At 46.7% G+C, this 23,884-nt stretch overlaps 1 protein-coding gene across 4 annotated transcripts in view; it reads right to left on the reverse strand.

Annotated features, from left to right (window-relative positions):
* The window catches only part of LOC128303444 (BMP-binding endothelial regulator protein), a 70,216-nt gene that overhangs the window by 3,944 nt on the left and 42,388 nt on the right, over positions 1 to 23,884 (reverse strand). For 3 of the 4 annotated variants that reach the window (XM_053040393.1, XM_053040395.1, XM_053040394.1), the window contains exons 4-6: positions 19,282 to 19,381; positions 19,042 to 19,218; positions 299 to 735 (exon numbers count right to left, since the gene is read on the reverse strand). In XM_053040393.1, the coding sequence (XP_052896353.1) occupies positions 299 to 735; positions 19,042 to 19,218; positions 19,282 to 19,381 (714 nt within the window). The remainder of the gene's footprint in view (positions 1 to 298; positions 736 to 19,041; positions 19,219 to 19,281; positions 19,382 to 23,884) is intronic. The other variant, XM_053040396.1, reaches the window with a different exon arrangement.

Raw genomic sequence — 23,884 nt, forward strand, 5'->3', positions numbered from 1 at the left:
CAAACTTTAGTAGGCGTTGGAAAAATTAAACATGACAAGCACATCCTAAGTGATTGTCAAAATTAAATGGCACACTAGCGCCATCTGTTAGGACTAATATTTATATTAAAAACAAATGGTTTAGTCCTTCCACCTCAAGAATGTCAATGCACTGGAAGCCCCCGAGATACGCTATTATAGCGGACCGCGTATCTCGGGGACTGCCTGTATCGCTAATTACTAGTACATTATTATTAATAAAAAGTATATAATTAATTCAACAGAACAATTGTTGTAACTGGTGTTTTTGCCCTCTTACCTGATAAACTTTTCCATCAGCGGTACAGGTGCTCCGGAACTCGGCCGGCATCGGACAGGACGGGCAGCATTCGCCTGGTTCGCGTTGCTGATCCTCCACCGCACACTCCAGTATCGGACACGTGCTCTTCTCACACACGGACGTCCCATTCTGGCAGGTGCAGTTCGAACACTGATCGCCGTGGTACGGTTTGCCCGGGAAGTGGACCGCCTTGCCAATGATGCACATCGGCGAACCACGGTGAATCTCCTCCCGCCGTTCGACACACCGCGGACAGCATTCGCCCGGCGTTCTAATCTGCTTCGTCAGCGGACACTGCAACACCGGACAGGAGCGTTTCGTGCAGGTAAGCTTGTGGCCCGTGCACGTGCACTTCACGCACGGATCCTCGCTAAGCGTTGCCTCGCCGAACACTTTCTGCCCGTTCAAGCGACAGCCTGCGAAATAGATCGAATAAATGGAGGATTAGCAGCGACGACGAAAAAAACGGAACATAACGTGAAACACGATTCCGCAGTTTTTTTATCCAATCCCGGCACGATGTAAACGAGACAAACGCCAAGGAAACGGGACGACCTACAGCAATGCCGCCAAACCTTGTATGCGTGCGTGCGACACCACCGCAAAAGGTCACCGAAAGGGAAGGAAAGACGCTCCCGGCTTCCAGCCAGCGTCTGCCCCTTAACCCAGCCGCCAGCACCACGACAAGTTCAATGTCACACGGAATTGAATCAGAAAATATGCTAAACATCTCGCGACACCGCGCCGCGCCGGGCCACTCGTCTAAGGATCGGCGTAGGCGTTAACTAGCGCAAGCGCACAACCGCTACAGCGCCCGCTACGCCCGAACCCGAGAAGAGCACGGAGAGTTAATCAATCTTCATCTAATTTAAATCGATTTTATAATCGACGCCGGTGGCGCATTCGTGTGCGCGTACGGCTTGTGCATGTGGCCTCCTGTTGTTCGCGTTGACAGATTTGGTCAAGGTAATGGAGGCGAATCCGGTGGAATTTTGATTCACACACTCACACGCACACACACACGTGTGGAGCCGCAGAGTTGACATTTTGTCTCGAGCAGGAAGTGATCGGGTGTACCATAACTGGCAGCCTACACACCAGAGCCGTACGCGTCTTGCAATGTAGCGTTCCGGCGCATGGGGACACAAGAGAAAAAACAAACCATTCAGGAGAAAGCAACCGCGAAAAGAATGTGCTCTGGACCAAAGCAAACTCCAAACGATCCGAAACTGGTCCTCCTAAGCCTTGTCTTTTTAAAAATGTCCATCGGTCAAGTTCCGTTTTGGGTTGGTGGGATTATGTCGCACAAGCTCACGACATTTGCAGTCCCCCACTGTTAATGTGTGATACAATGTTGCCGACCAAGGATCGCCGTCGGAGCAACTTCAAGCCCGGTAGCAAATCGCTGCTGACTCAGCAGATTAAGGTCTGAGGCTGAGCTGAGTTCTTCAATTTCCCAAGATGAAGATCGTGCGAACAAGGTAGAACCTTTCGACTGATTCAGGTTCAAAGGTACAGACTATCGCTATCTCCTCAAGGAAATGGGCTTTGCTCGTCTGGGGGACGCTACGTTACGTTGTCTACCTACAGCAGAGTAAAGAATATTTTATTGGAAGGAAATCTCATGAAAATGTGAGGATCGCAGATATACAGGCAGACTGAGACTGAGACTGAGGTATCTACCAGGAGGCGCTGAAACAGTGAATTTCTCAATCTGAATTGAACTTGCGCAACAACAAAAAAACTGCACAATAAATCTCCAACGCGTGTGGCAAGAAAAAACCCCAACCCTACCAGTTTCTGCACGGTATTTTACGATATGTTTCATGTGCGGCCAGCTGTATATTTTCTTAAATTTCATCCCCATTTTACCCATCCCCAGGTCGGCCCCAGGAATTCCTGAGGGGATAACCTTTTTTATTCGGTATTTTATCAACTGCTTAAAACAATAGAGACAAAAACAAGCAGGCAATTCGGCCCATCGTCGAGAATGAATGGAAGAGCGCGAATGGACATTGTGAGGCATTTCACTGACACATTACCCACCGCCCAGACCCGGACCCAGAACGTACCGGGTGGAACAAGTCCCCAGCAAAAGCATCAGGCTTAAGCTAAAGCCCCAGCACAGCCGCTCGCAAACCAACCTGTCGAACCTCGACCAGGGCCTGGAGATGGTGAGCAGAGTCAGCGACGCGATGGCAGACGATGGCAGGACGATGTCGTGAGTAACGCATCAGCGGACCACCGGCAGCGACCACTGCGGATTTTGTTCTGTCCCTTCACCCCCACGTCTCCGGTTCTCCATTCTACCGTACCCCTTCGCAACACACGCTCACCATGGGAACACGCAGCGCCATTAAAAGGGAGCGCAAAACTTCGAAAAACCTACAACCGAACAGGGCCCGGGGAACCTGTCAGCCCGTCTCGTTCGACACGGCCCGGGGAGTTCGGCCGGGCAAAACGGTCCTGTGTCCGTGTCCAGTGTCGACCATCACCACCGGAACGGACACCGTTTCTTTTTTCTTTTTTTCGGTTTTGTTTGTATGTGGTCAAACAGAAACAAACAAAGAGCGCATATGGGACAGGAGAACAACAGCAAAACAAAAAAAAAACACACACACTGGCACAAAACAGTGGAAAGAAAACGGTTAGTTACATGCCTTTTTTTTCTCGAAAACCGTTTGTTTTTCTTATTTTCTCCCTCTTCTTCTCTCTGTGGGACTCTTTATTTTATTGTGCGCTACAACGTTTCCCTTCCGAACTGTTTCTGGATCCTTCCGATCCGGTGGGATGGTGAAGGTGGCTCTATTACCGTGCCCTTTCATCCCCCGCCTCGATTGGCGCAGCATTCCCCACCATGGGGAACCCCTTAATGGTTTGGGAAAGGAACAGATTTTTACTTTATATCTTAATTGCATGTTTCACGTTCGGGCCAACATTGCGGCCCTACACGTTGCGTTTGTGAGCTTTGGGAGAACTGCAAAGCAATGCAGGGAGGTTAACCGGTGATTCACAATGGACTGCGCTCAGAACGGAAGAGGCCGGTACAACAGCGAATGACCACCACCGGTGGCGAGTGGTGATCGGCCTAACGACGATAATCCAACGATAGGGTTTTGGTACAGAATGTGTACAAGCTTTTAGGTTTGTTTTCGCTCCCTTTCTCTCCGCACGATTGTATCGTAACGGCTTTTGATGGCGATGAGCACATGTTCCCAATGGCAGCTCCGGGTCCGTGTTGGGTCCAAAACGGGGAAGGAACGTGTGTGATTGAAACGATTCGAACCTTTTACAATAGCCGGTGATAAGATCGTTTGGAGCCGTTCAACGTTCAAGGAGAGTGCTTTTTAGACAGTGGAAAGCACATTTAATACATACAAACCCCTTACATCCCATAGGGGTACGAAATCTTAATCCAAATGGCACGGATCTTTGAAGTCATTCTAACAATGACTCCAAACTGAGGGAGTTAGGACATTGTAGAATAGAAAAAAATATTTTCAATCATTTAATTAATGAAGAATATTATTAAAAAAAAGCTGTTACAAAGGTAGAAGTGCAACTGAAACAATTACAAATTCTTTATAATTCTTTCCTATGATCCACCCCACCTGACGGCCTTCAGATGACGACTCTATTTGTGTTCTCCACACATTAACCACTTCTCACCACCTTCTTTACCTTCATCACCAGCCGACAAACCGACTAATCTACTTAGCGACCCGAGAGGAAAACAAGCGACGAGCAGAGAAGGTGGTAACAAATAAAATAAAATGTAATAACACCCTCGCGAGATTCCGGCTCGGCCGAAAGCCCGATCCCAAAACCGCCACCCTCATCTTTCGATTGGTGGCCATCTTTCTTCTTGGTGCTGTGGCGGTGTGTCTGGAGGATCTTTCCACGACCGCACACAGCGCAACCGGGTCGGATGCTGGGACCTTGCCGGAGAGTATATGCAAACAATCTTCATCATCCCAAAACCACCTCAACAATTCCAACCCCCGTTCCTGCAGAAAACCCCCTTGCAGACGCCATCGAAAGGCCATTGATTTGATATTCTGATTAAATATTAAAAATAACAAAATAAATCCCCCCAACCCCTGCGCAAGACACAAAACAAAAAAAAAAACACCACGCGGGGCATTGGGCGCGGGTGGGAATTTTGGGTTCGGATGGAATTTAGAGGCACGGAAATAAAACTAAACCGCGATGTTCAAGAGGCCGCAAACAATTCGGCTTTCTGCCAGCCGCACACGGGGAAACCGCACGCACGCAGGCTTTGCATGCCTTGTTGCGAAAACGCGGGGATGGATGGTATCATTAAAGCAATTCGAAAAATATATGTTTAAGAGCAGGGAAGAAAAAACAAACACGGCAGAACGGAGAATGATAAATTCTTCAATCTACTTAAAAGATCAATTTTGATAAGCTTGCTTACGGAAATTAACGACGACAACGAAATAAAGTAGTTAAGTAACAAGCAACACATTTCACGGCGCTATAATCGTTTATAATATGGTAATGTTATTATAAGCTGTCAATCAAAGCCCGTACCCGTAGGTGACATAAAGTTACTCTGGCCCGGTGCGACTTGACGTGACTTCTTCATCTGGTGTACCTTTTTTTATTTCGTGTAGAATAGACATTCCGCTATTTGATCTCCAGTGCCAGTGCCACTATCAAAAAGGTGATGATCCTTCCAGCCACTTTTGACTTCAGACAACCAGGCTGCCAGGTTGAAAGGTCATCAAATCCGATTAATTTACAAAAAAAACACCACCCCCACTAGAAAGCATTCTGCCGTGAGTTCAACGGAAGAATCACACTGATAAGAAGTCACCCCCACTATAAGAGGACTCGAATGATCCGAAGATCGTCCAGAGAGAGAAAAAAACGTAGAGATATACCGCACATTCCATTCCTGGCTGTGTGTGTGTGTAAAAAGGGGGGAGAAAATATTAGATTTTTTATCGTTTTTATGGAGATGTTTATCATAAATTAACCATCCGAAGACTCGACACCAGTCAAGTTTGCATGCCATTTGGCAAGCTATTTGTGCGAATTATCTTCCCCCATCCCCCTTTTTTTTCTCGTCCCGATAGGACGCGGAACTTCGGAAGAACGGGGACAAAAGGCACGCAAAGGGGACGGGCCGGGGAAAAAAAAAAATAATTCACAAACAGTGTAGAAGTTAAAACATAATCATAAAATACCCACCCAAAAACCGGTGGTCCAATAGGGGGCAAAGGGGCAACAGTTGCGCACGAAGGAATTGTTTCGATGGTGATAAATCTTACACGTCCTCCTGGGCGTACGTGTTGCGCATTTGCCACGTGCAAAACGCTGGCCGACAACACGCGGGGCCGGTCACTGATTTGTTTGTCATATTTGCAATAATTTTCACCGGCACCATCCGCTTATTAAAATATTGCATCTGGCACGCGCGAACACGCCCGCACGCGCACCACGCACGCCGGAGTGGCCACACTAGTAGCCATCTTTAAATCATCTAGCTTGTAGTGTTGAAGATCGGGGGGGGGAGGCAACACCACCGAACTGGATCGAAGTGGACGAACACGTCCAGCGAATCGGAATGTGGTTTTTGGGTGATGTGGTCGTCTTTTTTTTTGCTTCTCCTCACTGTTGCGTTCGCCAAAGCTCATTCCCTCGCCTCAGCTTCATGGTAAACGCGCGCGTTGGTTTGTTTTCTTCATCATCGGCACATCGGTATCATTTCGGAGTGGTCGGGAAGCTCGTTAACGATAAAATATTATCACTCGACATCGCCATTCAAACTCCCCCACCCCCATCACCTTCGCCACCTAACGCACACTAATCGGGTTGAAAGATGTCGTGAGCAAGTGCCGAAACGGAATGGTCTCATTTCTCTGGTGGCGCGCCGTGACGAGTTTTCCCTCTCGCGCACAAAATTCCATCCCACCGCAACCGAACGCTTCTGCTAACTGACTGCTTTTATTCGATTCTATTAAAGTATCTTTACGCTTCCGACCTGTGGCTGGGACCGGTAATAACCGGCCACAACCGGCATCCAACGCTCGGTGACCCCGGCCACGGTCCGACGGTCCCATAGCAACAGGATCTCGCTACGAGGGTGAAGAAAATGTCACCGCTCCTGGAAAACGTGCTTTAGTGTGTGTGTGTGTGTTAGTGGCCTCAAGAGCAGCACCTGAGGCGAAATTTGTTCTTTAATTTATGTGCCAAAATTTATCATTCTCATTCTCCGCTCACGGGACCCTAATAGAGCATACGTATGTGGGTTTCGTGCGGCCAGACACGTTGAGCCGGAATAAAGACTAAAACAGCTGAAAACACTTTCGCTCTATCAGACGGCCACCAACAAAACAAAAAAAAAACTACGGAATGAGAGAGCAAAAAATGTCACATCGGCCCCACAAGGGTAGCGAGCGGGCATTGGATAACATCAGCACATAAGAGCTGTGCAAAATTCTTTCAACCGACGATGACCGCTTGAGCAGGAGCAAGCATGAAACAAAAAGACGGCCTGGACGAAGTGATCATTCTTCAGTGCTGCAGCATGTTTCGGTATGTTTGTACATCAGCAGCAAAAAGGGTAAACATGAAGTGCCGGATAGTGGAAATTAGTTTCGTGACTTATTATGCATCGCTTCCAACATCTCCATCCCCCCCCCCTGAAACTACTTAACTGCAGGCTGCAGCGCGTGCTGCTGCCAAAATGGTATGCCAGCAAATTGCACCAGCAGATAAATAAATCTCTGTCCCTGTGGCTGTGGGAGGTTCGGACGGAGGACAGAACGTTGCTGCTGATGAGGCAAAATGCTGACCGCGCTCCTTTCGCGGTCATCATCATCCTCATCATCGCCCAAGCGAGCAACATAAAGTCGATCAACAGCTGCTGCATACAATGTTGGGTGAACGGTTGCAGCAACAGTGCGGATTGTGTTCGGAAACAAGGATCATTGAACCCCATTCGGTTTTGTGCAGTTTGCATTGGTAATAAAAAAAAGTATTGCGTGTGAGCACAATCACGTTCACTTCACTATGTTGTCGTAGGTCTCTCAGAAGAAGACGACTTCTTCAGAAACATCGATTTCGAAATTAATGTGATGTTTTTTTTCTGTTTTGCTGGAGAAAAATAAATTATCGCGCTACGAAAATAACTCATAAGCAAAGACCGAACCAACTTTGCATATATTGAGGCGCGTAAACAAACGTGTTTTGGTAAACAAATGCGGATTCAAATTACTATAGGGACTTGTAAACTCCGCGGTCTCCATTAGGCTTTGGACCTTCGGTAATTGAAGTTCATGTTTGCACGTAAGCTGTGTTTTGATTATCTGAATATTGATGCCGGTATTGTATTATTCAACATTTTATATTCATATGTTAGGGCTTTATGTCCTGCCCTGTCTTTAGCTACAAGTGTTATTTGAGCATCATGCTCATCACTGGATGTCTTGGATGATTTATTTTTATTATATTTTATGTGGTGTTAAGACTAATAAGAATTGGTTCACCTTTTAAAAGTCGGACGTCGAGTATAGTTAAATAAGCAAGAACTGAAGCGAAAGATCATCGTCCTTATCGATGAATCTGTTTGAATCATTAACCCGAATGAATGAATCTGAATCTCAATACCAAAGAATCATGAATCCTCAGAGTTTGAGAATCTTTGAGGATTCATGAATTTCTAAAGATTCAATTTCTAAGGATTTCTCAGAAGAATCGATTCCTGAATTGAATCAATTGTTGCTAAAGATTCATATGAATGATTCTTCTCAAAAGATTCGCTAAGCCCTGACTTCTCGAAATATTTAAAAGTAACCACACTTATACAATACAATATTTCAATCGAACTCATTATCAATTGCATCTCACTAATTATATACTCTAGAGACATAGACATTAATACTAACGTAAACATGCACTAATCTTTTAATACATAGATATAACGAGCTTTATCTGCTTGCTGTAGAACAAGCCAGTTCTTGGCTGAAATGCTTCATTTATTCCATCTATAAAATTAATCCATCTCATCAAACGGATTGAAGGAGATAGTACAAAGCTATCTTACGCATATGTTTGCTTGCTTTGAATATTTCCACATCGCCGTTGCATGACCAATGCCTGAACCGTATCCAGCACACCCCAAACCCAAACAAAATGTAACGACACCTTCCAAGATGATGACAAACCGCCTAAACAACCTGCTCCATCCACAACCCCTCGGTGTGCGTTTTATCACACAACCCCTTCAACCATCCGTACGCAGCTGCAGTTGAGGCCACCCTTAACGCAAGTGTTGCGGTAATTCGGGTTCAGCAAACATCAAATCAAAACCCGCAACTCCAGCCCCCCATCGCAACCGGTTCGGCCTCATTAAAAGCGTATAAATTATAAATTCATAATTCGCTCTACCACGCCGCCGCATGCAGGTGGTGTCGTTTCGGTTCGGTCGTTCGTGGGGACTGCCGTGGTCGTGATGCCATGGCCCAGCCAGCCAGTCCGGAGACACCGCAGCGCACACACATGTGTGCTGTTGGTGCCCTCTGCTGGTGGATAGGGAGCGAAAACTCCTACGGCTTATCACCGGCCGCAGACCAATGCTCGGGCAGTGCAGTCGCGCAGTCTGACGAACGAAGCCGCGTGATCTTTGACGGCCGCGGATGGACAGACGGAGCAGAGGAACAGTGTGAGTGTGGGACAAGCGCGTTTCGTCAAGCGGAAAGATAACAAACGCTGCTGCCACGCCGTTAGCTTCAGCCACACCATCGACCGTTTGGCCCCGTCAGATGTCAAGTGAAATTAGCGTTTCTGGCGAGTGGTTTTTATTCACCGCACCGATTGCGTGAAGGATTTCCAGCCCCGCCAGCCGACACGGCCGAGGGAGGCAACGGTGGAGTGCGGTGCGCAGTTGTTATGCTCGCACGGGTGCGTGTGGATTCCACTGCGTCCGGTACGAGAATTAACGACGAGCACCTCTCTAAATGTCTTCTCCGGAATGCGTAATGGGATTTCTCACTCGCCAACCGATCACCGGCGACGATCACCGGGCAGGGCGACATTTCCAAAAAACCTTTCCAGCCCGTGCCGACACCGCCGAAGAGCTTTTCCGAATGGATTTCAATAAATTTCACCAACAACAAAAAAAAAACACAGAAAAAAAGATCAACATGTTCATCAAGCTTTATGAGCAGCCGAGGTTGGTAATGTGTTATTTTGTTGGCTTTAGTGGTCTGTTTTTTTATTGTTGTTACTTTGCGCTCACCGTTGCTTATATTCATGCTGCCGTCCAGGGGTTTCGATCGTCCCCGGCAACATCGTTTTGCAGCGGCAAATCATTCTGGCTTATGGTTTCGCGCCAAAACCGGATCGTTTATCGGTTTCGAAACGACCGCAAATTCGCTGTTAAAAATCGGCATTGGTGGTCCTATAACGGAGATTGGGAGATGAGTTTTTCGGCCGTGCTTGAGATGTTTAACCGTTTATTGACTGGTATGTTCGTTTTTATTTATGTATTTTTTTTTTTGCTTTCATGTGTTTTCGCAAATGCCGAAAATCTCTCTTTGCGTCCTGCGTGTTGTGTACACATCGATGACACTGAGAAAAAAAAACATCTTAATGCCTTAAGTAATACATATTAAATCATAAGGATTTAAACCACAAAAACAAATATTTTGCAAATGCAAATAAAATTCATCAATCTTTTACGGTGGACTTAACATTTCTTGCCTGTTAAATGAGGCTAGTGGCTAGTGGTCAAAGCGAAATACACGTGATATAAATTCCAGAAGCTACCAAAACTCCATCAAAAGCAAATTAATATCATCGGATTAAATACGCCTAACACCGAATACCCCGAGATTTGAGCAAATTTGTTGCAAAACATAACCAAAAAAACAAACAAACAAACAAACCATCCTCATAGACACGCAAAAGGAAAAAGAAATCAACCTGGCCTTCACCATTAAGTCACCGAAAGTCGCGCCGCATGTGCAGAAAAGTTTCACCAGTGGAAGCAACGAAACAGAAGCATAACAAAAACCCCAAGGTATTTGCATTCATTAAGGGAAAACAAATGATGGGCCTGCCACGCTTCCCGGTTAATGGAGCAGCAATGGTGGAGCAGCAGTAAATAAACGATAAAGCTCCAATAAATCGGGTAATTTGTATTCAATTTAGATTGGAGTGCGAATCCTTCAAAACACGAAGTTCGCCGGTGCATCGCCGTACAATGCGAAAATCTTGCATCTCGTCCCCGTAAAAGGGATCTGGGAATGGGTTGGCGTAGAAGGCAGGGAGGGAATATAAAGTTGGACCAGAGAATTCGTCGGCTGGGCAGGATCGTTAATCCTGCTGCCAATACGCGTTCGATAAGTTCTTCCCGGGCGTAATAAATGATAATCCGCCCGATGTTTGAAGGATTAACGTTGTGCACGGGCTGGGACTTCCTGGAATGCAGCGCAGATGCAACGGAGGCACAAATATCGGCACCCACCCATAAATGGTATTATTTTATTGGGTTTGTGTTTTTACGAGCGGAAATGCTCGTTTTTAAGCGTACAGTTCGTTGGTGACGAATATTTACCACTATGCGGCCATTGTGGGACATTTAAAACAAATATTTGTCTGGCTGGGAAACGGCAAAAAATTGGATTTAATCAACCTTCACCTTCAAGTGGTGTCCTTAATTTATTGCTTTAATGTGCACTTTCGGTGTATAGAAAATCAAATAAAAATAGAAGCTTTTAAGTATAATAAAGCGCAATTATTTGAAATAAATTGTAGTTATATAATTTAATTATATTTTCCATCTAATGTAGCTTGCAGTTTGTAACCCCCAATTGGAAGTTAATAAATTCGATGGATAAAACTTTCAAGGAACAAAACAGATAAATAATTGAAAATAATTACGACAAATTTGATTACCCGTGTCAAAGACTGGCTGGTCAAAAGCAACGAACCCGCCAGGAACGATACAATCGAAATTAGTTAATGACTTCTTCAACAACGAAGCATAAAAGCCCCCAGAACACCACACCACTTAAGACCACACGCCGTAAAGGTGACTCTCTCTATCATCTCCAAAAAACCGACCCCTTCCGACGAATGGGATTCTAAGCGCCGCCACATCTTGACGGTCAGTTGTTTTATGGCTCCATAATTTTCTCCATAATCAAACAATCACTTCATCGGGGCGCGCATCGGTCTTCGGACCAAACTGATTCATTTCGACAAGCCGACCGAAAGTAACGAGCCACCGAAAAAGGAGTAAGAGCGGACCGCCATAAAATCGATTCGTGCCGCTGGTGCGTGCTGGTGCAGGGACGAAGGGCAACCGAGCAGTCAAAAGGGCGAACCTACGAACGACGTCGTTCCGGTCCGCAACAATGGACAAGCGGGGATGCTGCGGTCGCTTCTCCTCAAGCACAAGGATGGTTTTTTGGGGGACGAAATGGTGGCTGAAGGAAACAGACTCATCAAAATGTCGATGCCACCAAAAGCTTCGCCACCCTTCTGTTCTGGTATTCGCTCAATCGGTTTGTTATTAACATTTCTATGCCATGCCGCGCTGGGCAATAATTTGGCCTCCTTTGTACTTTTACTCCACCGATCGGGTCCCTTTTGTGATCGGGGGAAGCGAGAACAAGAATACAACCATATGAAACCAAACACACACACACATTTGGACAGATGCTTCCATTGCGGAACATTTCGACTCCGGGGCCCACCAAATGAGTCTGACCTCGGGCCGTATTATGTATAAGTTGTTTGTTTTCTTCCGGACGATGATTTCGGTCCGATTTTGCTTTTTTGCTCATTCACTATGCCCTTCAAACCTTCTGCCGGCTCTGAAAATTCCGTCCAATTTCGAGGAAGAGTCAACTCAACGTCCATCACTAACCGGTGGTCAGTCGGCAGTTACCTCTCGCGCACGCATCTTTGCGTTAGGCATCCGGCAAAGGCAAAAAGGATGTGCCCAAAAAAAGCCCAAATAAAAAACAAAAAGGTGGAACCCACATATTGGTGCAAACATTTTACATACACCGAAAACGGATGATCGCGGCAAGCGATCGGTCGGTGCAGATCGCATACGTTAATGTTTTCATCTCCGGCTCCGTTCCGATGACTGATTGCCGGCGTGTTGCTCCTTTTTCTTGCGCCAAAATAAAAGCCGCACCTACCGCACACGGCCAAATGGTTACCCGGTGCGCGAAGAAGGCACAACCGAAACGGACCGACCAGCCAATTTTGGACCGCCCAGGATGACCGTTTTGCGGAGATGGGGACCGTCCCGCCGTATCGACAGGCGCATAATCATGATTTGCCGCACGACCGTCGATTATTACATGGTGTGTTTATTTGCTTTTGGGTTTGCTTAGCGGGGCGTCCACTTCTGCCGCCGTACCGTACCCGAACCCACACGCGATGTCGATTGCATTAATCAGATCCTTATTTTGTACGGGGTTCGGTTCGATGCTTTGGACAGTGCCCTGCCAGGAGCGAACGAAAGTCATGCCCATCATTCTCATCATCATTACGGTTGCGATCAGGAGCAGGTTCACTTATTGCTAGTTAGGATCCAATTATGTACCGTGCGGTTTATTTCAACTAAAATCAAGACGGTACCGCCCCGAGTCCGAGCCCAGATCTCAATAGAGGGGGGGGAGGCGTCAGAACGCACACAAAAAATACAAATTCCAAAAATTCCCATAGCCATTGGCAAAAGGCAACATCTTCACACATCGCGAGAATTATTGCACAGATTGTACCGGTAACGTGCCGCATAAACTAGCATTAGGTAATATAAGGTGCTCCGAAGGAAGAGAAAAAAAAAGCACCCCTCCCGAAGGTTGGCCGGACTATCGCACATTCGTCTGATGATTTCCATATTTGTCCCTAGGTGTTTATTACACGTATCGGAATTCCGGATTTAACAGCGTTTTTTTTTTGTTCGCGTATTCGCTACACCTTCCTATCAGCCCGCGCGAATTGGCGATGGCTGCGTGGTTTCGTGGGCCTGGTTTGGGCCCAGGGGGAGTGTGGCTTGCGCATAAATTAGCAAGCGGAATTCCAAACGCCAAGGTCGCCAAATCCATCACCTCACTGGGAACTTCACGCCCTCATGCTTCACCCCTTCACCCAGGCGACCTCTTTCCTTGGGCGCATAATTTTAACAACTCTTTCACAATATCTTAATATTGTGCGGTGATCGCGTGGACCGAAATGAAGCTTTCCCCAAGTCTTCATTTCTAGCTGTCCGAAACGAAATGTTTGGTGATAAATCACGCATCGGTGTGACGCCCAAAACCTTGCCATTGGACGATCGTGCTGACGGTTAAATTAAATCATCAAGCAACGCTTCAAAACAACGATCGCTTTCGGTTGATTTTATTCGTTCTGCGATGGCTTCTATATTCTTCTGTTGGAAAAATTCCATTCTAGCACCGGTACGCGACCGGTTAAAAGGCCGCAACATCATCATCCACCTATTCGCGCGAGAGCATGTCACGAATCTATCAGCGGTAATCGATTGCGATGAAAACCGACCGGAACGATTAGTTATTGCATGATCGGGCGAGCGTCTTGAATATCGGCGATCGTCCAGATACCTGTCGACAATAAATAAATCGATAAATAAATGTCAAAACGGTTAGCAGGAGTCTATCCCGCGTGCTTTCAGCTCGTACAGACATAGGTGCGGCCCTAGAACGAAATGTGGCACACGGGGCAGCGCAGCGGAACCTAGCGGCAATGATGCAACGTGCGAGTGAGAACGAACACTCGAAACGGTGCCTCCGCTAATAATGGTTCGATGTGCGGCGGGAGAACGAGAACCCGAGCTGGGTGATCACCAAAGAAGAGCCGAATCGTATATTAATGCGCTTGTTAATTATAGATTAAGCATATAATTAAGATCTCGTTGGGCAGATAAAAATCAATTCCGAGAACGAGAGATGTCGAACGTTTTGTAGAGCAAGGCGCGTCCGACTGCTGGTCCGATGGACGCTTCTAGGTGGTCGGATGGATTCCATTCCGTCCCGCGAGCCCAATCGATCCAGTGCAGCAGCTTGCATCGCGTATTACTAGGCCAACCAGCCGCCATGAAAGCATGGAATCGGGCCCAACGGGAGGTCCTCCGGTAGGAATGTCCGGTCGTGCGGGTCTTCGGTGAGCCCGGGAACACACGAACTAATCATAGTCAAATTAGCCTGACAGCTTGACAAAGGCAGCCAAAGACACAAAAGGGTAACGGTAGGAGATAAAGAAACACGAATAAAAATAGCCTCAACCGTGAATTGAGATAGCAAAACGATGAACGAACATCCGCTGGAGGAGCGACAACAACGGCTAAATCTTACGGTGTCGAAGATCGGATCGTAAAACATCGGCGATACAATCAAATGAAAATTAATGATAAAAGCAAGACATAGAACACACCCTGGAAACAATCCGGGATTTTTTTGTTTTCCTGTTCCTTTCCTTCCCGGTGTGCTTCTTGCCCAATTCCTACGCCTCGAGCACGGAGAATTAACCGCTCGTTGAACATCGTTGACAGTTGGGTGCTCCTCCATTGCTTCGCCGTGTGCCACATGACAAATTGGGGTCTCTCGCGTCGAGGCCACGAAGGAACCAGGAAACTGAGGCCCATTCTTTTCCGCCCCGTCTTAATTTAAGAGTCCCAGATGCTATCACGCAGCGAAACTACCCCTTTCCAAGCACCGGAATTTGATGAATCAATTTCGGTATGTCGCGCACTCCCTGTGCGTCCCGACGCGTGAAGGACGCACAGTATTTCAAGCGCCATGACTTCATGTTCGGGTGCGTCCCCGTGCCTAGTCAAAAGGCGAAGGCATTTGTTGCCGGATTTTTTTTTTGCTGTTGTTGCGGTTATTAGTTACTAGACAAATCGTTGACAAATTGAAATCATTGGATGACAATGGGGGCGATGGGTTGATGGGTTGAATATATAGTTTTTTTTTATTATTACATTTTGCTATATCCTCGCGTGCTGCGAGGCGTGACATTTCGCAAAGGGTCAGAAATGGTTAACCCGTGTGGCACAAGAAAAAAACCACGCAGTACAAGGCATTCCACTGAAGGAGAATCTCCACTTGAGAAGGAAGGTAAATGTGAAGTTTTTACCACCACTTTTAACTGCATCGTGATCATCGCTGTCAAGCACTTCGCTTTTGGGCGTAGTGAAACAAGTACCCGACGGCGCTTGTGATTGCAAACGAGAGGCTTTTTTTATTCTTAATTTATGCCACGCCAAACCAATCGTCTAGCATTTGCAGTCGATTTAACGACTTGTTTGTGATTCGGAATGAAATAATTTGCTAGACATTGGGTTTATTAGTGCGCTAGACGAGTCGATGACTGTCACTAGCTTCATGTGGCCGATTCGCCTTTGGATGGTTCTTAATAGGAGTAGTCTTTATGCGAGATCCGCATTTTTCTTACAGACTTCATACACATTTATCTATAACGCAGCACATTATAACCCGCAACGTCGAACAGACATCTCCAGCACCAGCTGTTTAGCCGCCTAAACTGTTTTATGTACATCATGCTGAACAAGGCCTAGCACTATCGATAAGGATGATAATTGAGGTTTCTTCTCCTTCAAGAAATTACAAACACGCAGCTCGCAACTGGGTGGGCTTCCCAAACCAGCGACAGGGTGAAAGTCACACTTGGAACGCTAATGAAGAATCTTGTGTGAGCAAAGGCTTAAAATTGAACTTGAAGCAACGGAGAAAAAAACCCGCGCCTCAAGGAGGAACCGATCTTTACGTCGTTCTGAGGTCCACGCCAACTGCCCCGGCCCCGCCGTTTGCGATAGGAAATATTTTATCGCGAAAGATATTTCTTATGTAAATACGACATTTTTATAGCGCGATCTCAAAGGCAACGAGCGCTATCGTAAATTTTACCATCTTATTACTACGCGCACCGACCTAATACACATCCCTTCCGGGAGGTTCTACGAATGGTTGGCATCTCGGCCGACGGGGTTTGATGGAGGGCGCAACGCGGCGCTTGTTAATGGGTTTGATGGCTACGAAAAAGCGAACTGCGAGTGCGTGTTTCTACGTTGTCTCGACGGAACAGTGCCGGCTCCAATTGGGTGATTGTGATAAAATTTACAGCCCAAGATGGGCATGCTATAGTGGCCCCGGTTCGGCCGTTAGGCGAAGGTGTATCAGAAGAACACACTCACACACACACAGACACCATTGTTGAGAACCAGGATCTGCTTAATCAATTCTAGCATCCTTCACCGGATCCTTGTTCGGTGGTGGTGAATATCCGTAAATAATTATGTGCAAAGCAACGGAGCAACAAGACCGAGCCGATACACGATCGTCGATCGCTTGAGTCGCTGGAGGAAGGTGTTGATTTAATTTATCACAAATCGATCTCTTGCTCACCTCTGCACCGACTAAGGCGATCAAATAAAACATATTCTACATGCAACTTCTCGCCGTGTCGGCCCTGTCGGCCGTATTAGCATAGTAAGTGTGGATAATTACTTCTTCGAACAAGTGCGCGCAGGAATAATTATCTGGAGCCTAGCACGGTACGGACGCCATAGTGGGCACGCCGCCATTTAATAGAACGTTGGGTGATTTTTTTTTATTATTTTAATTTATAGTCCGTCGTATAATGGGCCACTCTTCAACGAAGCAATAAATTACCGCATTATAGGGAGCACGGGAAAAGGGGTTTTGCAATTCGATCTTATCACGGCCAGTGGTCGATGGTTTGTGGCCTCGCGCAATGGTAAAGTTCACAATTTATTAAACACCCTTTGCGTTGTATCGCGAAGGAAGCAATAGATTGCATCTGCATTGATCCACTGCGAGTAAGCGTTAATTTATCGCTCGTGTAGTTTGATTCATTGCCGGTTCGGTTTAATCCGGACAGTAAGCAATGAAAGTCACGGAAGCACAAAGTGTGAAGCTACTGTGAAATAATTATTAAACAATTGCACAACTGAAGAGTGGCCGGGAGAGTTATTAAACTCAATATTTATATAGAACCCAAATGGAATAAAGCGAGAACGGAACAAAGAATAGCACAACAACCTACAAGATCGATTGGAATAATCGAGCACAAGTCTCAAAGATGGATCCATTAGGTGCGTAAGCACAACCCACACGTGCTTTTCACTAGTCAACGGTAAGTTCCACGAACATCCTACAAAGACGAGGGTACCAGAAGACCTTCAGCCGTCACCGGGCCAAGATGATGCGCGTGATTTGTTTTACTTTGCGCCGGTTGCTTTCTTCCACGCTGCTTAATCATCAACCCCCTCTCCAGAGCAACGCGAGACAGCAACGCCGACTCGTGATGCGCGTTTGAAAACAATGATGCTGTTGGCAGGGAGGCACCCGGACCACCCAACGTGCGGTAAACGTTCGCAACAATTATCAACATAAATCAAAACAACACAAATATTGTGTACCGAATGCGAACGCGCTCGCTTTCTTTCGCGCGCTCGGTGCCGTGGGGGTCGCGGATCGTAATGGCGGAAGTCGCTCTCGGGTTGCGCGACCTTTCAGACAAACCGAGACCCGCAACATTTGCAACCCGTGCGATTGCAAAACCCCATGGGAACCCATGGGAGAGTGGTTTGAATTTTGCTAATTTCACCGACCTGCGAGGGGCCGTCGAATGTGCGCGGCAGATAGGCAAGTTGGGTTCGGTGCTACTTCATAAATCTTCTTCGGCGAATGGGTCAACGGGAATGGACAACAAGTCTACCTGGGTCATAAAATCGAAAGCCACTTCCCTTTGTGGGATTATAACCCGCACCGTTTAACTAAAATGCCATCTCAACTACTGCTAACGTCCAGGAGGGATGGGACCCAGGGACATCAATCATTGAACGGTCCGTGAGCTTCCCATCTGGAACAGTTCGGGCGTACGGATGGATCACCGAAAGCAGGAAGAAAAGGTACGCAGACACGGACTGATTACGCCCGGCTTGGTTAATAAATCATCGACTCGTGACGGGAACCGAGGAAAACCCATTTGGAAAGCAATCCTCCACATTCCAGAACGTTCCAGAGGAAGCATTAAACCATTCAGATCAAAAGACATTCGATAGAATTAGTGTCTCTGGACGCCTTCTGCCAGGTGTTTTCTCTCAGGGATTTTTTCGACGAGTCGAAAGCGGCTAGAATTCCATCCTAAACCCCATCTTTAACCAATGCTTTTACGTCTTATCAACCGTTCTCGGTCGATCTTTCTATTCGAATCTGGCGTTCGAATGTTTTGTTCTCATGAAGAAGGCGCTAAGAACATTGAACGCTTTTCCCCGTGTTTTCGCTCAATCGTTCAATCCTCCCGGTGGCGCTTGTGTACGCTTATTATCGTTCTCACCACCGCGCAGCTGGACTTTCCGTAGCGCTACCCCGCCGAGTTAGCCAGGTGAGTCCAGCAGTCCCAAAAAAAAAACCACCTAACCGCACCGAACCCGGCCAGCTAATACGATTATAATGGTGCCCGTGGCGGTATCTCCTAAATATTGGGCAAGGGAGTTTTGTGTGTAACGAGTGCGCACTTGACCACCCAACGGGAAGAAAATTGATCTCACACAATCACACATACAAGCGAAACCGCCGTTCCTGACCTTGGTGGCACTGCTGGAGTGAAATGCGTGAAAATGCGTGGCGGCGTTAGGAAAAGTGTAGTGAAAATTTGCAACTCACCTAAACAAGTCGGACAGCACTGGCCTTTCCGCGGTGGGTTGGGATCCGAGCAGGGTGCGTAACATTTCATCTCCGAGCGCGTTACCACACCGGAAACGCATTTGTAGTGCATGCAGGGATCTTCCGGATCGGTCCACTCGGTACCGCTGTCGATGTGGCGTCCCTCGTATAAACATCCTGCCGATGTGGTGCAGATTTCATTAGCGCTGTGGTGAGTGTTTTCACTTTTGCTAGACTTACCCATACACTTGTCGCAACATTCGTCGGGACCTTTCTTTTTGTAGAAGTAACAGTCGTCCACCGCTGGGCAGCTTTCCTGTTCACACTCCACGAAACCGTTCTGCGGGTGAGAGAAAAAAAAACCCGGAATGGGTATTTAGTAATCCTCGATGAAACGTAAATACACTGTCAAAAGCGATGCTTAATAGTACAACAAATCAATTACATTAAAGGCAGAAGTCTGAAGCACCCAACATCTTGCCGTTGTCCTTTTTTCGCATCGCATGTTTATTGCTGGCGACAGCTTGCAGTAACAACATCGCGACAATGCGTCGAAAGATCCTACCACGCGATATTACGAAAGCCATCTCTAGTTGAAATGTAGCCATGAGAATTGGACCAGCAGTCAACGGGCTTCCCCGCTCGAAAACGATCATATGCAAGTGCATTTCCTTTCACGTCGCGTTGAGTTTAGGAATGGTGGAGTACACATTGGCACACTTTCAAACCTGCGAAGCTAGGTCAAAGCAGGCCGACAACTCCGTCTGTGCCTCGGTGTGTTGTTGGACTAAACATTTTTCTCTTTTTTACATGTGACAGCACCGAAGAAGCTTCCGGTAGCTGGCAGACCCGTGGCAGGCAGACCATGCTGCAGTATGTAATCAATTGGACGTGGTCATGATTACAACTCCGTAAATCAACCATTCGTTCCAGCTCTTCGTTACATGCGCGTGCATGGAAGTAATGTGTTGTAAATCTCGTGTGTGTTTACTTCTGTAACGCCAAAAAAACGGGCCAAAGTTTTGTATTTGATTACGCTTTACCACATCGCAAACAATGCCGCCTCAAATCGCTAAACCACGGCGCTTTATTATGAAGGGTTTTTTTGTACGGATTTAACTTGCATTTATTTCCTTTCATGAAACTGAGCAAACTTTGCACACAATACTATCGGCAGCATGATATATTTTTCATGCGATAAAAATCAATTTTAACGTTCCGTTCTGTATCCGGAAATTGCACAAATTATTTCTTCGTGGTTGATTTTTATCTGTGAATATTTGATTGAATCTGGCGCTTTATGATTGTTTTATGATTTTTATCCCTCCCATCGTTAAGCGTTCATGGAAATATTGGGATGTACAAGCCGGAAGGACACAAAACACCACCACCATTGTTTTAAAAATCCAACCTCCCGAGTATACTGTTTGCATCATTTTAATAAAATCAATGTTAACTTAAACTCGTTAAAACGGTATTCAAACTTCAGAGGATTCACAAACAAATCGACACGTCTCCTTCCTTTAATATGCCACACTTTCCTACTCGAACCGGCCGGCGTTTGAAGCGTTCCGGTCAAAAGGGTCGCCAAAGGGTAATAAAATCTTCCACAAGGCTGCTCCCACACACGCCACCATTGACAGTCCGGACGCATTTGCCATCGTAATTGCGAAACACTTTGACCAAAACTGGCCGACGCCGACCATCGGACCAGTGTTATTGAGCGGCAGCATAACTTTGCGCTTCGAAGCATAGGCGTACTATTTTGCATTGGGATAGGATTGTCTCTTCATTCTTTCGTTTTCCCCCTTTCCCTTTCTCTCTGTTTATATTCTATTATTTCAACCTCACTGAGCCCGATACGGATTCGTCTTTAATCGTCCAGAACGCCCGGAAAAAAGGGATTTGGATGAATTTTTATGCTCACTTGTTTTATATTCTCTACACGCGCATTTTCTTTGCCGAAATCCACATCACATGGTCGAAATTCAGCCATGCGCTCCCATGATTATGAGCGCCCATATGAACAACACAAGCGAGGTTAATGTAGAACAGGAAGGCCCGAAAGCTTTTTCGATTAATTTTACCCATTTCGAACCGCTTCCGAGGAATAGAAGGATTAAGGCTAACGTGGTATGCAGGGTTTTGCAGTAGATAGGATATATGGCGAGCACAACTTACTGACTGGCGCAAACGATGAACATAAACTAGAAGATTGATAGGAAGTCACAGTAAGCTTCACTCATTTGTTTGCTCCCTTCAGTAAGTTCAGTGCTTGCCATTTATCCTATCCAAAAAAACCCTGCAAAACCCTGTAATACTCTTGACTTTGGTTCTTGACCGCTAGCGCGTGCTAGCACTGGTGATAATGAACCATAAAGCAGCAGCAAGTCCTCAAATAAGTCAGACCGAAGCAAGGCTTATCCAAAAGCAAAAAAAGAAAGAAAAAAAACCCATCCACGCAAATCGACAATCGGAAGTTTCTTCCAACAAAACAAAAAACGCATAATGTGCTTGTGCCTTCAAACGTACTGATAAGACCGGTCTAATCCGGTTTGGTAGCATAAACTTGACCGTCGTACGTTGCAGTGTTATGTAGTTGCCGTTTTTTTTTTAATTTTTCCTTTGCCATTCCATTCAAAATCTAGTAGCTCTGCTTTCTGCACTATCCGAGCGTGATAGTGTGGCAGGAAAACGAGACCCCTCGAGACAATGGCGGTGTAAATATGCGCGTAAAGCGTGGCGCCATTTTTGCTACACTGTAACCCTAGCCCTGCCGTACGCGAGGGTGCGGTTGTGTGCGTTATCATTGCGTTATATTTGCAACTCGGGGTGGGTCATTATGCATGCAGCGTACTCAAGATGGGGGGGAGGAAGGGAGGTTGCCATCTCCAACTCCGAAAGCGGATGGCAGATAAAAGCGGAACAACGCGGTACAGGGGTGGCTGCTATGCAGCTTTTAATAAAAATCAATTACTGCAAGAAAAGAATGTGCAATAAAATCATCAGCGATTGTTAGCAAGCTTCGGTGGATGCTAGATATTGCTACCCACAGCAAGCAACCTTTTTAGCATTATCCATCGACCGATCTCCGGGTTGGCGAGCAAACCCGCAATCAAGTGTTTAATTTTCTGTAATTGCAAAATTTATGAGAATCAAAACAACGCCCGCTACGACACCGCCAATCGAACGTGTTTAGTAATTTATATTATACTGTTTTTTTCTTCTCATTCCTTCTCAACCTTTTGCATCAATTCTTCCACTCGCGAACCGTCCCCGCTACCGTTATGATTAGCTACCGGTGGAAGCAATTACGAGCGATTTTAATTGCACAACACACTGGTGCTGCTTAAGTGGTGCACTGTGGTTGTTTGAATGCAAAGCCAAAATAGCAAAACCTTCACTCCGCGATCGCGATCGCAACCCTAATCCGATCGGAAGAGCCAAACCCTAAGGCTTGTGCGGCCGGGACGGGTCCTCCCATTACGGGACGCCATGTCGGCGTACCCAAGCGCCATTGCGGGGGTACCTATTAAGCCGTCACTTTAAGCTGCGCTTAATCGTACATGTACATCATCATCATCATCATCATCAGCATCAGCATCGACGTGATCGTCACCGCCAACACAACCACACGGAATGACGATCATCGTACGCATCAATAACATCATCATTATCATTATCGTCAACAGCATCGGGTAGGGGAGTCTCTTGCAATGTAACACCCCCGCCTCACCCACCCTCGTCCATCGTTCCGATTCGATATCGCGCCCATTAATAATATTATCAACGTTGCGTCGTCGTCAACCCCGCCGGCTGCCCGGTAGAAGAAGTTCGTCGTCACTACCGGCACCGTAGTCACCGTCACGCGCGTTTGCAGTAGGTGACGAGCTGACAGACATACACCAGCGGTGCGAAGATTGGCAAAACCGTGCCCCTTCTCTTCAATTTCAGCGTACTCCCATACCCACGCACAAACACTCACACACGCACACACACACACATTCGTTTGACGCCGGGCCGCGATTAACGCGGTGCTACCGTGCGAAACTAATCGTGTCGTCGCCGTTTGCCGCGGAAACTGTACATTAGCGTCATTCCGATGCAGATCATATATCGACCGCCGATGAGGGAGACCGCCGAGTGGGTACGAGTGGGGGAGCTAAGTACTTGTCCCAGCCGATCCGGGTGGATTGCTATCTTTGCCATCTCATTACACCGTGGAGTGTATTAAAAAAAAACAGACGGGACAAAAATAAAACTAAACGCAAGATGGGGATATTAGTGACAGGAGCAGTACAGGCAGCTCGGGGGAGCACAGAAAAAAAAGCATTACGATCATTCCAATCACTATCACTCGGTAATGGAACACGGGGCAATCGTCGATGCAACTCCATCAGCCGTGGAATGGTGCATTCAAAATGGAACTACACCGTTACCTCGCCGCCACCGGGCATCCCTCGTCAACCTTTTCTGCTGCTGCTGTTGGGGGACAGCCCTTCAATGACGCGGGATAAAACAATCGTGAGTTCTAGACGTACCGAGGTGCGCGTTAAATACAGCTCGTTGATCAGCCATTTTCTCCCGCCCTTGCCATCGCTTATGTGTGCGGGTGGCGCCAAGCCGTGAGACAATAGCTACACAGCACACAAACACACACTCGAGAAGGGAAACCCATAATCGGTACGGAATGCGACGTCATAGTAATGCAACGTAAAAATAATGGTAGAATCTAGTAATTTGTGTTTTTTTATCCTCAAATAAACGAGTGGTTGTATAACTATGTGGCACACTGTAGATAAATATTGTTTATTATAAATGTTTGTTTGTGCCTTGTCAATCA

Source organism: Anopheles moucheti, chromosome 3 (assembly GCF_943734755.1).
Source record: "Anopheles moucheti chromosome 3, idAnoMoucSN_F20_07, whole genome shotgun sequence".
Classification (NCBI taxonomy): Eukaryota; Metazoa; Arthropoda; class Insecta; order Diptera; family Culicidae; genus Anopheles; species Anopheles moucheti.